Here is a 15,667-nt window from a genome sequence, read left to right on the forward strand (position 1 = left end):
TCAGGTCCCCCAATATTATCATAGAGCAGGTGCTTCTTCTGTCGCTCTGGAATGGGCTTTGAAGAGAGAGATATCCTCTTCTTTGCTTTGTTTCTGCTGGTGACTCTCCTTGTGTCAGTGCACCCAGTGGCTGGTGGACCATCTGCGTGGTGGTTGTGACATCTAGCCCCTTTCGCAGCAGCTGTGGTTACTGTGGTGGGCCACCCACATGGAGGTGATGTTTTTGGCATGCTCCTTGGTGCTGGTAGTGTGCCTGGTTGGGGGGGGGTCCAGTCCCCGGTTCCATGCCCTGGGTCCCTGGGCAGGCCCCAAGTTGCTGGCAGTGTACTTGGTTGTGGGCAGGTGGTCTGGTCCCTGGCTCCATAATAAACTCTTTTTGAGCTTAGAAAAGTTTTTCTTTTTCGAAGCAGAAATCCTTAGACCAGTGGTTCTCAACCTGGGGCACTTTTGCTCCCAAGAGGACATTTGACAATGTTTGGAGACATTTTTTGGTTGTGACAGCTTGGGGGGTGGAGATGGTACTGTTGGCATCTAGTGGGTAGAGGCCAGGAATGTGCTAAACATCCTACAGTACACAGGATGACATCCCTTAACAGAATTATCTGGCCCCAAATGTCAGTAGTGCCAAAATTGAAAAACCCTGTGTTAGAAAATGACATAAACTCTTCTTTCTTGCAGTGACTTCTATTAATTCTAAAATGGGTATGAAGAAGAAGAAAGAAATGCAAGTTGCTGCATTGACCATTTGTCATCGGGACCTTGAAACTTTGAGATGTAGGTGATTTCTGATTTTACTTATTCAATGTATTTCTTTCCTGATTTGCAGGCAGAGTTTTTAAATCTCTGGGACCTCATAGCACATAATGTTCAAACTCTTTCTATTTAATTTTTCCATGTTACTTACATTTCAGTTTTGGATGTAAAATGATTTTCTTAAAATTCTATCTTCAGGCCAAGTTCTACTTATGGTTTTTTGTTGTTGTTGTTGTTGTTGTTATAAATTTAAAAAATTCATAGAATGCGAAACAAAGGCCAGCTCATGTCCATATATTGTTAAATCACTGAAGACTTTTTCGTGTGTGTGTGTTATGTAGCTTTCGCTGATGTGGAAGGGAAAAATCTAGCTGCTTTGCTATTACGTTGTGTACAACTCACGGATGGAGTGTCACAGATCCATTATGTTAAGCAGGTAAGGCTGACTTGATATTCATGGATGCATCTTGAAGTTTATGGATTTTAAAAATTAACTGACAATTTTGATTCCCAATTATTTAATATCAACTTATCATTAAAGAAGAGGGTTTTTCGGGGTTTTTTTGGTGGAAAATAAAAAGCTTTATTCAGCTTTATTTAGGACCTGTAATCTGAAGGAGATGGTAGGTTACTCCATCTCCTATTCTCAAGTTAACTGAGGGTTTTTATGGGGTAAGAAGCAGGGAGTGAAAAGCAGGAGGGTGAGACATGAGCTACGGAGGGGCTGCGTGTAAGGGGCCAGGTGCAAATTCTCATCAGGTTTCTCTTGTCCTTGATGTTATTTTAGGGTCCTGCAGGATTTTGATTTGCCTCCAGGTGGAATCACCATAACTTTATTGATGTCTTCCTTGGTTTCTCAGGGTCTGAAAAACAGCTTTACACTTATGTAAATAATGTCATCCTGCCCTGAAACCAAGGTTCAAAATATAACCAAAAGAAGGAACTCAGAGAAATGCATGCTAAGTAAAAAATTGTGTCTTTTAAAATTTTTCTAAAACCCCTGTGGTTTTAGGTTCCAGCATGGCTTCAGTTTTCACTCCAACTGAGATAAAGTAGGGACGGGACTTGTCTCCTTGACTCAGCCCCTCACCCCTAGCCACAAAAAGAACTTTAAAAAAAAATTTTTTTTTCTGCTCATCGTATAATATCCTTTTATTCAGAGCTGCCATAGAAGCCATGTTCAAGCTTCCACTGTAATTGGAGCTGTAGATGGATAGGATGGGAGATGATTATGCATGCCTTTTTTGTGGAAACACATTTTAAAAGGTTGCTTTTATTTTTTTATTTTTTTTTCCTTTTTGTTTTTTTTACTGACCGGTAACGGGATCGCAGCCCTCGGTGTCGTGCCCGTACCGGGGACCGGCAATAGGATCGCAACCCTCGGCGCTGCGCCCGCACTGGGCTCAGCCAGTGAGCAGGAACCGGTCTCCACATGGGATCCGAACCCTCAGCGGGAGCGCCGCTGCACTCCCAAGCGGCGCACTCTCCAGTGCGCCACTGGGCCGGCCCAAAAGGTTGCTTTTATTAATTAGTTTTGAAAACTTTTTAGCAGGCACATTTAAAAGTTAATTTAAAATACAAAGATTGTCCTTAATTAGTATTTCAATATTAGGATTTACCATTTGAGCTTGTATAATATTTTTTTGGAAAGCAATTAAATGTATACTTGTTTTTGAATAAATAGTGCAATAGGTTTTCTATACCTTAAGCTGTTAACAGGTGTGTGATTCTCAATAAAGGTGGGTCTGGAGGGTAAAGAGTGAGTTAGGGGCATGGGTTAAAAAGGTTAATAAATACTGAAATAGGTTTTTAGTGTTTTTAACAGTGCAGTATGGAAAACATTTCACAGTATAATTGAGACTTAAAAGAGTATTTGTAATTGTTACTTTGCTATACTTGATATTAGAAAAGATTACTCTGAATTTTTTGTATTATAGATCGTGCCTTTACTGGAGAAGATAGATAAAAATGGCTCGTGTGATCCCACTATTAAAAGTTGTTTGGATATTTTAGCAGGCATTTATCTTTCTTTGAATCTAAAGAATCCCTTGAAGAAAGTATTGGCAAGGTAAGGAAGAAAAAGAAAGTTGGGTGTCATAAATGTTGAGTTTCACCAAAAGTAACCAAAGTTCCATCCCTGGTTTGATAAGACAACTGAAACATATCACTAAAAATTTCATTCATATGGTCTTTTTTTTGATTTACTTATTTAAACTCTTTAAAAATGTAAAACGGCTTCTTAGGTTATAGGCCTTAAAAAAGTCTGTCTGTTGGCTGTAGTTTGCTAAATCCTGGTTCTGTCTGTTTACATTTATTGGAATGTTTAAATTTATCATCTTGCTATTTTCTTTTCTATTTGCCCCATCTGTTCTTGGTTTAAATATGTATTTAATTACACAGATAATACAGGAATATATGTATATTGATGTAAAACTTTCAAGCAATATAGCAGGTCATAAAAGTGAAGCTTCTATTTCACTGTTCTTGGCTTATCTCTCTTTCCTTAATAAAGGTTATCACTTAACATTTTGATATCTATCTTTCTACTCCTTTTCTTTGGGTTTAGTATATGGGTGTTGTATTTTAGCTTTTACTTTTTGTATAAATAGAATTATATGCTTTGTAATGCTGTGTAGCTTCTTTATTTACTAAGGAATGTCTTAAAGATACTTCCATGTCAGTATGGTCCTTTTTTAAAAAAAAAAATTGTGGTAAAAAAACACGTAACCATTTTTAAGTTCATTAGTGTTAAGTATATTTACATTGTTGTGTAACAGATCTCCAGAATCTTTTCATCTTGCAAAATTGAAACTCTTCACCCTTTAAACAACTCCCTGTTTCCTCCTCCTCCCAGCCCCTGGCAGCCACCATTCTACTTTCTGTTTCTATGAATTTGGCTTTTTTAGATATCTCATATAAGTGGAATATTTGTATTTTTGTGACTGACTTATTTCACTTAATGTCCTCGAGGTTCATTAATGTTGTGGCATAGGACAGGATTTCCTTCCTTTATAAGGCTAAATAATATTTCATTGTGTGTGTGTGTGTGTGTGTGTGTGTGTGTGTGTACCACATTTTCGTCCGTTGATGTACATTTGGATTGCTTCCATGTCTTGGCTATTGTGAATAATGCTGCTATGAACATGGATGTACAAATATCTCTTTGAGATTATGCTTTCAGTTCTTTTGGATGTATACCCAGAAGTGGGATTGCTGGATGATATGGTAATTCTATTTTTAATTTTTTGAGAAACTGCAGTAATGTTTTTTATAATGCTTCATTTTAGTGTACCATAAATATATGACACACATATATGTGGTACATATTACAAAGTTTATTTAATGACTTCCCCATTGATGGATATTTAGTTTGTTTTGAAGTTTTCCTTATTCCGACAGTGCTGCACTCATAATCATGTATATAATTGTATATGTGTATTTCTCTGAGGTAAAGGCCTGCACGAGGAATTTCTGGGCTAAAAGTTATGCCTATTGAAATTTTTGATAGATATTGCTAAGTTGTACTCCCCAAAAGCTATTCCAGTTGCACTTCTACCAACAGTAAATAAGAGGGCCTGTTTCTTCATATCTTCCCAACACTGGAAAATGTTAATCTTTAATCTTTCAAAGTCTGATGGGTGAAAAATGTTATCTTGTTATAATTTGCATTTCCCAGGTTACTAGTGAGATTGAACATTAAAAAAAAAATGTTTTTTTTTTTTGTTTGTTTTATACTTGCAAGAGGATCAGGTGCTAGTGATTGAACATTTTTTAATGTGTAGAGTGTGACTTTTTCTTTTTACCATTACATATCATTTGTACATTTTCTTTTAGAATGTTTTCTTGATTTATAAAAGCTCCATATAGATAATATGACAAAATATTTCTTTATTTCATTACTTGTCTTTAAGCTTTCTTCATGGTATCTTTTTTTTTTTTTTTGTCTTTTGTCTTTTTCCGTGTCCGGCAACGGATCGCAACCCTCAGTGTTGCCCCCGTACCGGACCGGGGACCGGCAACGGGATTGCAACCCTCGGTGTTGCTCCCGCACCTCGCTCAGCCAGTGAGCGGGAACCGGTCTGTATGTGGGATCTGAACCCTCGGGCGGGAGCGCCGCCGCGCTTCCCAAGCGGCGCACTTATCCAGTGCGCCACCGGGCCGGCCCTTCATGGTATCTTTATACAAATTAAAAAAATTTTTTTATTAACCCTGCTAATATTTTCTTTGTGTAGATTTCTGCCTTGCTTATGTATGCTTTATCCAATACAAGGGGTATCTTTATACAAATTAAAAAAATTTTTTTATTAACTCTGCTAATATTTTCTTTGTGTAGATTTCTGCCTTGCTTATGTATGCTTTATCCAATACAAGGTTATAAATGAATTATTTGCTTGTCTTTTCTTGTAACAGTTTTATTTTTTGTTCAACTTTTAAATCCATCTGGAATTAAGTGTTGAGTGTAGTTTGAGGTAGGGATCTAACTTAGTTTTCCTTTCTGTATGGGGAGCCACTTATTCCCAAACTGTTGAATAGTTCATCTTTCCCCACATATTTGGAATGCCACCTTATAGTGTTATATGTTCTTGTGTAAAGGTGGGCTTGATTTTAGACTTGGGTCTATTTGTTTATGCATCAACAACATTTTTATTTACTATAGTTTGATAATGTAGTTTAATTATGTAGTAGAGTAAGTCACCCCTGTTAATGACTCTTCTTTTTCAGAATACTCCTATTTTTGATTTTTTTTTCCCCAGAAATGCTTTGAATTGTTCAGGCAGATGAAAACATGCCTCTTAGTTTTGACTTAGATTAATTGAGGTAAAATTGATATAAGTTGAATTTATCCATTCAGTACATTTTTATTGACTGCCTACTATGTTTGAAACACTTCTAGCAACTGGGGATGCAATGAATAAAAGTCTAGGATGGAGGATACATTTTAAGGGAAAGATAGAAAACAGACATGTAAGTAACATATATCAGATATTAGATGGTGTGCCTGCTATGGAGACAAGTAAAGCAGAAAGGGGAAAAGGGAACACTGAGGATAGGGTGAGGATTACAATTTAGAATATGGTGGTCACTTTAGATAGCTTTGCTAAAATTTGATAAGGTGTAGACCTGAAAGGAATGAGGCAATAATTACTGTATATATTTGAGGGAAGAGTATTCTAGGTAGAGGAAATAGCATGAGCAAAGACTTTGGCATGTTGTCAGAACAGGGGAAGGCCATGGACATAGAGCTAAGTGAACAAGGATCAAGATGAGGCCAGAGAGCAATGTGGATCCAGATTACATAGGGTCTTGTAGATCATTGTGAGCACTTTGGCTGCTACTCTGACTGACAGGGAGATTGTTAGAAGCTTTTAGGCAGAGAAGTAATATGGTGTTTCATTTTGTTTTTTACGATATCTATTCTTAAAGCAGTTTATAATTTTTTTTAACAAGGATGTGACATTTATTTGTTCAAATAACAAATATATAAACCGAATAACAGATGAATAATAAAATACTCTGTAGGACTTCTAATTTTCACAAAAGCTGTAGATATAAAACTTATTAAAATTTAAATATTTCATTTTATAATCTCTACAATTATTTGAAATAGCTCTCTCATGTCTTCCAAAAGCATGCAGATATCAGATTAATTTTAACAGAGGAAGATGAGTAAACTTTTCAAAGGCAAATTAGCAAGTCCTTTTAATAAAAAGAAATCAAGAACAGAAATTAAATATGTAAGTTTAGTGACATAAATTGCATAAAAAATCAGTAAAACAGAATATAAACACAAGGCACTTCAAAAAGTTCATGGAAAAATAGAATTGAAAGATAATGGGAATCTTTCCATGAATTTTTTTTGTTTGTTTAAATTTTTCCTTTTTTTTTAGTTTTTTTTAAAGAGTAAGTTACTAGAAAATATGTTCTCTGACCACAATAACAGAAGGAAAATTAGAAAACTCACAAACATGTAGAAATTAAACAGTACTTCCTAAATAAACAATGGGTAAAAAGAAAAATCACAGAGAAATTAGAGTACTTTGAGAAAAAGATCAAAGCACGACATATCAAAATTTATAGGATACTTAGAGGAAAATGTATACTTGTAAACACCTATATTAAAAATATAAAAAATCTCAAATCAGTAATGTAAGCTTCTATCTTAAGAAAATAGAAGTAGAGCAAACTAAACCAAAAGCAAATGTAAGTAGGAAATAACATAGATTACAATAGAAATATATGAAATAGGGAATTAAAAAACAATATCTCTATTTTCAAATCAACAAAACCGAAGGTGAATTCTTTAAAAAGATCAACAGAATTTGCAAACCTTTATCTAGACTGACCAAGAAAAAGGAAAGAAGACAGAAATTACAAAAATCACAGGTAAAGTAGGGGCATTATCACATTGTCACTATGGCTTTTTGTGGTGGTTAAGGTTTAGTTTCTTTCTTTCTTGTTTGCATTTTTGTTCTACCAGTGAGTTTTGTTCTTTCTTATGTATTCATAGTAGTGATTATCATTTTACAGATTCCAGATGCAGGACTCCCTTGAGAATTTCATAGGGTGGGTTGTGTGGTGAACTCCTGCAGCTTTTGTTTGTCTGGAAATACACTTCTTTTCCTTCATTTCTGAAGGATGCCCTTGCTGTATGTAGATAGTATCTTTGGCTGGCAGTTTCTTTCTTTTAGTATTTTGAATATATCATGCCATTTTCTTCTAACCTGTAGAGTTTCTGTTGAGAAGTCTGCTGTTAGTCTGATAGGGACTCCATTATAGGTGACTTGATGCTTTTTTCTTGCTTCTTTTAAGATTCTCTCTTCGTCTTTGACCTTTACCAGTTTGACTGTAATGTGTCTTAGGGAGGATCTTTTTGGTTGAATCTGTTTGGGGATCTTTGAGCCTCCTGGATCTAAGTGTTCATGTCTCTCGCTATACCTGGGAAGTTTTCCATTATTATTTCATTGAATAGGTTTTTGATGCCTATTTCTTTTTCCTCTCCTGGAACACCCATGATTATAATGTTTGAATGCTTAATGTTGTCTGCTAGTTCTCTTAGATTTTCTTAATTTTTTAAAATTCTTTTTTTAATCTGCCTGGGTTGTTTTGAAAAGGCTATCTTCAAGATTAGAAATTCTTCTGTTTACTCTTGCCTGCTGCTTAGGCTGTTGGTTGTTTTTTATTTTGTTGAGTGAATCTTTCAGTTCCATTCTTTTTTAAGGTATTAATCTCTTTGTAAATGTTTTCCTTCAAATCCTGGATTTTTTTTTTTTTTTTTTTTGCATTTCATTATGTTGTCTGAGTCTTGTATTCAGTGAGTTTCCTTAAGATTGTTTCTCAGAATTCCTTCTCAGTCATTTCAAGTGTTTCCTGATGTATAAGGTCTGGTATTTGAGAAGTGCTGTCTTCTTTTGGTGGTGTTATATTTCCTTGGGTTTTCATATTTCTAGTATTAAATGTTGATGTCTGGTCATCTTGTAGAGCAGTTTCTGCTTCTGTTAGTCTGGAGTGGGCTTTGAGAAGAGAGATGTCTTCTTCTTTTTCTAGTCTCTGCTAGTGAGTCTCCTTGTGTCAATTCTGTTGAGTATCTGGTGGGCTGCCTGCATAGTGGCGGTGGCTGCTGCTGTGGTGTTGAGCTGCTTTTTCAGCAGCTGTGGCTGTGGTGGGCCACTAGCATGGAAGTGGTTTTTTTTGGCATGCTCTCTTGCCTGCCTTTGGGCAGGGGTACAGCCCTCAGCTCCTTGCATAGGACCCCAGGTTTCCTCTTGTTTGCTTCTGGGTGGAGGAGGCTGTGGCCCATGGCTCCTTGCCTAGGACCCCGGGTGTGCTCTGTTGCCTGCTTCTGGGCAGAGGGGGCTGTGGCCCCCAGCTCCTTGTCTAGGACTCCAAGTATGCTGTATTCCATGCTACCAGGTGGAGGGGGCTATGGCCCTCGGTTCCTTGCCTAGGACCCTGGGTATGCTGTCTTGCTTGCTTCTGGGTGGAGGGCGCTCTGGCCCTTGGCTCCTTGTTTAGGACCCCAGGTGTACTCTCTTGCCTGCTTTCGGGCAGAGAAAGCTGTGGCCCTCAGCTACATCCCTAGGACCTCGGGTGTGCTGTCTTGCTTGCTTCCAGGCAGAGGGGGCTGCAGCCCTCGGCTCCTTAACCTAGGACCATGGGCGTGGTCTCTTGCCTGCTTCCAGGCAGAGGGGGCAGTGCCCTTGACTCTTTACCTAGGCTGGTATGGTGTTTTAATAGTGTCTCCTTGGCTGTTCGTAGAATAGTCTTGGGGATAGGAGGGAAGCAACATGGAAGCAGAGAATCCAGATGAGACATGATAGACCAGGGAATTCCAGTGATGGTGGTCTGAAGTTGTAATTTTCTGGCTGTATTTTGAAGGTTTACTTCAATATTTCTACATTTGTATAATTCTCCACCCTCCCCACATACCATGGTGCTATTAGGTTGTCAGCTTTTTAATATTTGGTTCCTTTTCTAGCTCACTAAATGGCCTACCTGAATTTTTTCTAACTGAGGCTGTACACAGTTTTACTTCTCGTCTTCAGGAAGAATTGGATACTACTGATTTATATTCTTACAGGAAAGTAATCGACAATATATCTTCCTGTATGGAGAACTTTAACTTGGGTAAGCCAGCACTTTTCTAGTACTTTCCTGGCTAACACCTGTCATTATGTCATTGTTTTTAAATTATATTAATTTTGGTCCTGAAACTCCTTACCAGTGTTAATTTTTTTGTTTATAGGTACAGCAAGTGTTAATAATCTGCTTAAAAATGGTAAGTCCTGTTTATTTTGTTGTGAGAAGTGACTGCTTGTATGAATCACTTTGGAACTGGCTCTTTTAAGTTTCTTGGCAGTAGGAAGAGTACTGCAGATAACTGAAGTGCATCACGCTCCTTCCTTTTAAATTTCTGCTTCTATATTATGATATCATTTTAAGTAACAGTGATTTAAAATATTTTCTTGTACTCAAGTTAAAGTTTATAGTTTTAAATTCTGATTTGTCATTATATTCTTTTTGTTTCAGTGCTTCATTTTCTGCAGAAGAGTTTAATTGAAATCTGGGAAGAAAATAGGCAAGTGCCATATGTTTGCATACTTGTGTGCATGTGTGTGTGCACACTTGAAGTTGTGCATTGTCTTTGTACAAAGAAAAATTTAACAGAGGTCTCTGACTGTGCTCTTTCTATCCCTCACCTTTAGTATCAGAACTGATTATTTAAATTTATTTTTTAGAGGTTTGATATTTAATTTTTAAAAGTCAAATAAATTATTTTGAGAATAAATGAGAAAGGGAACAGTTTTTTCCCCCACCTTTGAGTGTTCCTTTTTCATAGCATCCTGTTCTTATTTCACAGGACAAGTATCCTCTGTTATCTCTCTGAGGATATTAATGAGAGTTTGTTTTTTTTTAAGTTTTTAAAAAAATTTTTACATAGTCTCTATTTCTTCCAAGTTGCTTTTTTTTGTTTGCTGGTTTTGGTCACTATTTCTTGCTAGAAGTTTTCCTAAGAAGTCTCATGGTCCTTGGCTGGGCATTCATATTTAAGAATGGGGGCACTGAGAATTGATTGAATCTCTGGGCATATGGGTGGGGTTGACTTCAGGTTTTATTATAGGCTAGTCTAGCTGAGCTATTTCTTTCTTTCTTTTTTTTTTCTTTCCTTTTTGTCTTTTTTCGTGACCGGTAACGGGATCACAACCCTTGGTGTTGCGCCCATACCGTGACCGGCAATGGGATCGCAACCCTCGGTGTCAAGCCCGCACCGCGCTCAACCAGTGAGCGGACCGATCTCTATATGGGATCCGAACCCTCGGCGGGAGCACCTCCGCGCTCCCAAGCGCCGCACTCTACCGAGTGTGCTACCGGGCCGGCCCTAGCTGAGCTATTTCTTTCTTTCTTTTTTTTTTCTTTCCTTTTTGTCGTTTTTCGTGACCGGTAACGGGATCACAACCCTTGGTGTTGCGCCCATACCGTGACCGGCAATGGGATCGCAACCCTCGGTGTCAAGCCCGCACCGCGCTCAACCAGTGAGCGGACCGATCTCTATATGGGATCCGAACCCTCGGCGGGAGCACCTCCGCGCTCCCAAGCGCCGCACTCTACCGAGTGTGCTACCGGGCCGGCCCTAGCTGAGCTATTTCTTTGAGGGAACCCCTGATATCCGTATTTTTAGGTCCTTTTGCTTGGGTAGTAGATTAGCCAGCCATTCTTCCAAACAATTATCTTAATATTCTGGTTGCTTAGTGAGGGGTGAAAGCTGAGGTGTTGCCTTTTGGCATTTATTTTGCATATATTTATCTAATTCTCCTGTTTGTGGTATATTGCTGCCTTATCTGTGTGTGCTGTCTTCTTGTCAAGACACCTGCTGTTTTACTTCCTCTAAAGGTAAACCAGTTTTGTTGGCTTGGGAGTGTGATCCATAGTTCTTATTCTTCTTAAACAGACTTCTACCTAGCCTTCTTATTTTCAGCCCTACATTTACCTCCACATCAAGGAGTACCTAGTACCAACAGTTTCTGAGCCTTTGGGGCTATCGTTCAGGTTGTTTCTGGGCTTGTTCGCTGGCTTAGTATTCATCTTTCTTGATTGTGCTAATCAGTTATCAATCATCCATCTGCTTTGCAGCTTCTGAAATATTATTTTCTTGCTGCTTGTTTGCTGCCCTTATGTACTTTTGTCTTTTTATATTTTAAATTCCATGGCTGTTGATTTAGGGAGGTTCTGGGTGGGAGTAGAAGTAATAGCTGTATATCATCTTAGGTCAGGGTCTCCTTTTGCGTCACCAGGAGCTCCTTCTTTGTCTCCTTCTAGGCTGTTCTTTCTCTGTTCATCTTGTAAATGTGGGTTCTGTACTTTTCATTCAATTTTTTTCTGACTGCTTAGTATCATCCACTTCTTTGGAATCAGCCACCATTTATATTTAAAAGATTCTCAAATTTATCACTCCAAGTTAGATCTCTTCCTTGAGTGGTAGACTCATTTAGTCAATTGCCTCTTGGACATCACAGTTTGGATGTTTTATAGGTGCCTCAATTTCAATTTGTACAAAAGAAAATTCACTGTTTTTTTTAAGTCCCTCTCCACAGCCCCTGGTAACCTCTATTCTATTTCTCTTTGAATTTGCCTAATTTAGGTACTTCATATGAATGGAATCATACAATATTTATTCTTCTATGTTAGGCTTATTTCACTTAAAATGTTTTCAAGGTTCATCCATGTTATAGCAAGTGTCAGAATTTCATTCCTTTTGAGGGTGGCTGGTTAGCTTATTTGGAAGAGCATGGTGTTAGTAATAACAAGGTCATGAGTTTGGATACCAGTACTGGCCAGCCACCAAAACAAACAAAACCCCCCAAAACAGAATTTCATTGTTTTTAATACCACATTTTATTTATCCTTTCATCTGTTGATGGACATTTGGGCTGTTTCTACCTTTTGACTATTGTGAATAATGCTCCTATAAACCCTGTTGTACAAGTATATGTTTGAGTGCCCACTTTCAGTTATTTTGGGTATATACCTAGGAATGGAATTGCTGGAACATATGGTAATTCAGTGTTTTACTTTTCAAGGAACTGCCAAACTGTTTTCCCTGACTTATGTTTTAATAGGATCACTCTATGTTCTGCTGTGTTGCAAATAGACTGAAAAGGGCAAGGGTAGAAGCTGGGAGACCAGTTGGGAGGCTATTGCAGTGATTCAAGGGAGAGATGAGAATGGCTCAGACCAATATGGCAGCAGTGGAGGCAGTCTGAGGAAGGAAGTTTGATTACATTGTTTTTGTAGGATAGAGATCCCAGCAGGTGGAGCAGGTTTGGAGTTGAAGGTAAGTTCACATATTCTGCGATCTTTGTTAGACATCTATGTGAAGATATTGAGCAGGAAGTTAGATATATGAGTCTGGAATTAGAGTAGTCTGGATTGGAGACTGAAAATTTGGGAATAGTCAGCATGTACATTATAATTTAACGTTTATGAGCTAGATGAGATCAGTATCAAGGGAGAGAATTAGATGGAGAAAAGAAGAAGACTAAAGACTGAATCCTGGGGAGCTCTAATGTAAAGAGATCAGGAGAAGAGGATGAACTAGTCAAGGTATCTGAGAAGGAGTGACAGTTAAGTAGGAGAGGATCTAGGACCGCCTGGCATCCTGGAAGCTAGGTGAAGAAAGTGTATCAAGGTTGAGGGATTGTTCGGGTTTATAAGTTGTCTCATTCATTCTTGATTTCTTTGCCCTAAAAAAGAAAGTGAGGTTAGTTGAGAAAGAGGGAAATGTTGAGGTAGGTTAATTAAGTGTTGAAAAGTATGCAATAAATGTCTGTATAATTGGAATATCTGTGAGAATGGAAGAGAGGCATAAATGTATACTATAATCTAAAATTGATTTTGGCCCTTTGAGGAATGTTTATTTTGGAGAGGGGTATGGTAACACTTTAATTTGAATTTCGTTTTGTAATAATGTCTTTTCTTCTTTGTAGAAAATCTGCCGGAAATCACATTGTTCAGACACAGTTGATGAATGACTTGTTGATAGGCATTAGAGTTTCAGTGATGTTAGTTCAAAAAGTACAAGTTTTCAAGGGAAATCTTTGGAAGGCTTTCAGTTCACCCATATGGCAAAGTATGTGTGGATTGCTAAGTATTTTTACCAAGTTTTTAAGTGATGGTAAGTATAACAACATACAAATGCTGGTTATAATTGTGTCAATCAGCTTTTCCTAATAATGGTGTGAAATATATGATACTTATCTGAGATTTGGAACTTCTCTCCCAGCCTCTCAAACTGGGGAAAGGCCCTGGATTACATGGTTTTAATGTTTTTTTTTTCAAATGTACAAATTCAGCAATGGATAATGTCGAAGGATTTTTCTGAGAGAGAGAGAATTATATACAAAGAAGAAAACCTAACAGTCTTAGTGTTGAAAAGCCACAGACTTTAAACAGCAAAAGAAAATTTTTTAGAAGAAATTTTCAAATTTGGAGGGAGGGTCTGGAAAGGTTAGTGTGACCTATATATTTCTCCTTAGCAGCAGGTATTATCTTCAAATAATGGTAATAATTGCTGATTGTGGGCCTGGTCAGTATTCCTCCTTATAGCTCATATGTTACTTTTATTCAAATGAACTGTACCACTAGAAACCAAGTAGTAGATGACAGGAAGTGTTCCTTCATAAAAATATTTCAGCTGATAAATTAAAATGAAACAATAGAATATCACCATTTTGTAACCCCCAGTGAATTGATGTAGGCATTAAGCATCAACAATTGCTAATATTTCAGAAACAGAAAAATAGATATGTGCCTCTTAGAGTCTTCCTATTACTACCTCTAGTCTTCCCAAAGGAATAGAACTTGAGACTAATCCTGTTTCCGGGTTAGCTGCCAATTTGCAGGAATTACAGAGGACAGAGAAGTGTGTCAGACTGCCTCAGGAATAAGCAAACACAACATCCAGATTGTGGGAAACTACAGGTCAAGTGGCAAGCGTTCTTCAACAGAGAAATTGTAACAAAAAGGGAGGAAGGGGATACCTACAGGTTAAAAGACTTTAAATTTAAAAAAATGATCAAGACAACTGTAGTGTCTAGGGATGCACACTTGACTGACAAAACTTGAAAAGACATAAGGAAGTCATTACTATGAAAGTCAGGATGATGCTTACTGGGAGTTAGAGAGGGGATTGTGATTGGGATGAGGCACATGGATGAGCTTTCTGGGCTGGGTGGTCAAGTTCTATTTCTTGCTAGGTTGTTGGATACAAGGGCAATTACCTTCCAATACTTTTTTAAGCTGTGCATTTGATTTGGGTTGTTTTTTGTATCTGTTTTATATTACAGTATTAAAAAAGGGATACCTAACAATAAAAAGTTAAATTATTCTTTCTCAATTTACCTCCCATTCTATGTGGTAATGTATGTAAGAATTTAACTTAATTAAAAAAAAAGTTAATGGGATCTCTTCAGAGCTCTTGTTTGTAGAAAATAGTAACTGACTTTGGTTTTGCTAGGCTGATTGGAAAAAAAATAGCATCTCATTGTTTATATGTTTTTAACCCTGGTAACTAGTGAAAGTCCTAGCTATATTATTGTCCAATTATTATTTCCATTTTTCTTTTTGCTTAGGATCTCAGATACATATGAAAAGGAAAGTAATTAAAGTTACTTTTATTAAAACATAATTTACACACAACTTTTCCGAGGATGTTTTCTTCTTGAAATAGGAATTTGTTAATCTAAAAAAAAACTGGTGAAATGCAGAGAAGACATGATTTTAATGTGAGGCAGCTTCTTTTCTGAAAAATTGATGGCACCTAATCAATACTATGTTTCTCCAGGATTTTAAAGCTTCATGTATCAGTAAAGTGTTTGGCTGAAAGTAACAAAAGCTAAACTTGAGGGACTTAGGCAAATGTTTTCCTGTCTCTTCCCATGTAACAAGAAGTTCAGGTGATCCGGAACTGCTGTAGGCAGTGTAGGACCAAAATATTTTCTGCCTTTGTGCTCTGCTATCTTTAGCATGTTGGCTTTCACCCATATGTTTGTTGCCTCGTGGTTGCCATATGACTGCTGTAGCTCTAGATGTCATGTTTGTGTTCAGGGCAAGAAGGAGGGCAGTTGTATCTTTACTTTTTTTTTTTTTTTTTTCCTTTTTGTCTTTTTTCGTGTCCGGCAACGGATCGCAACCCTCAGTGTCGCGCCCGTACCGGACCAGGACCGGCAACGGGATCGTAACCCTCGGTGTTGCGTCCGCACCTCGCTCAGCCAGTGAGCGGGAACCGGTCTGTATGTGGGATCCGAACCCTCGGCGGGAGCGCCGCCACGCTTCCCAAGCGGCGCACTGATCCAGTGCGCCACCGGGCCGGCCCTGTATCTTTACTTTTAATCAAGAAAAACAAAGGTACCCAAGGGAC

General features: G+C 37.8%; 1 protein-coding gene across 1 annotated transcript in view; it reads left to right on the forward strand.

Annotated features, from left to right (window-relative positions):
* Positions 1–698: 698 nt before the first annotated feature.
* The window catches only part of THADA (thyroid adenoma associated), a 151,778-nt gene continuing 136,809 nt past the window's right edge, over positions 699–15,667 (forward strand). Inside the window, exons 1-7 of the mRNA XM_008578920.1 lie at positions 699–774; positions 1,095–1,189; positions 2,691–2,821; positions 9,230–9,378; positions 9,497–9,529; positions 9,781–9,829; positions 13,236–13,423. Coding sequence (XP_008577142.1) covers positions 699–774; positions 1,095–1,189; positions 2,691–2,821; positions 9,230–9,378; positions 9,497–9,529; positions 9,781–9,829; positions 13,236–13,423 — 721 coding nt within the window. The remainder of the gene's footprint in view (positions 775–1,094; positions 1,190–2,690; positions 2,822–9,229; positions 9,379–9,496; positions 9,530–9,780; positions 9,830–13,235; positions 13,424–15,667) is intronic.

The sequence above is a fragment of the Galeopterus variegatus genome, unplaced genomic scaffold (genome assembly GCF_000696425.1).
Source record: "Galeopterus variegatus unplaced genomic scaffold, G_variegatus-3.0.2 Scaffold1782, whole genome shotgun sequence".
Lineage (NCBI taxonomy): Eukaryota > Metazoa > Chordata > Mammalia > Dermoptera > Cynocephalidae > Galeopterus > Galeopterus variegatus.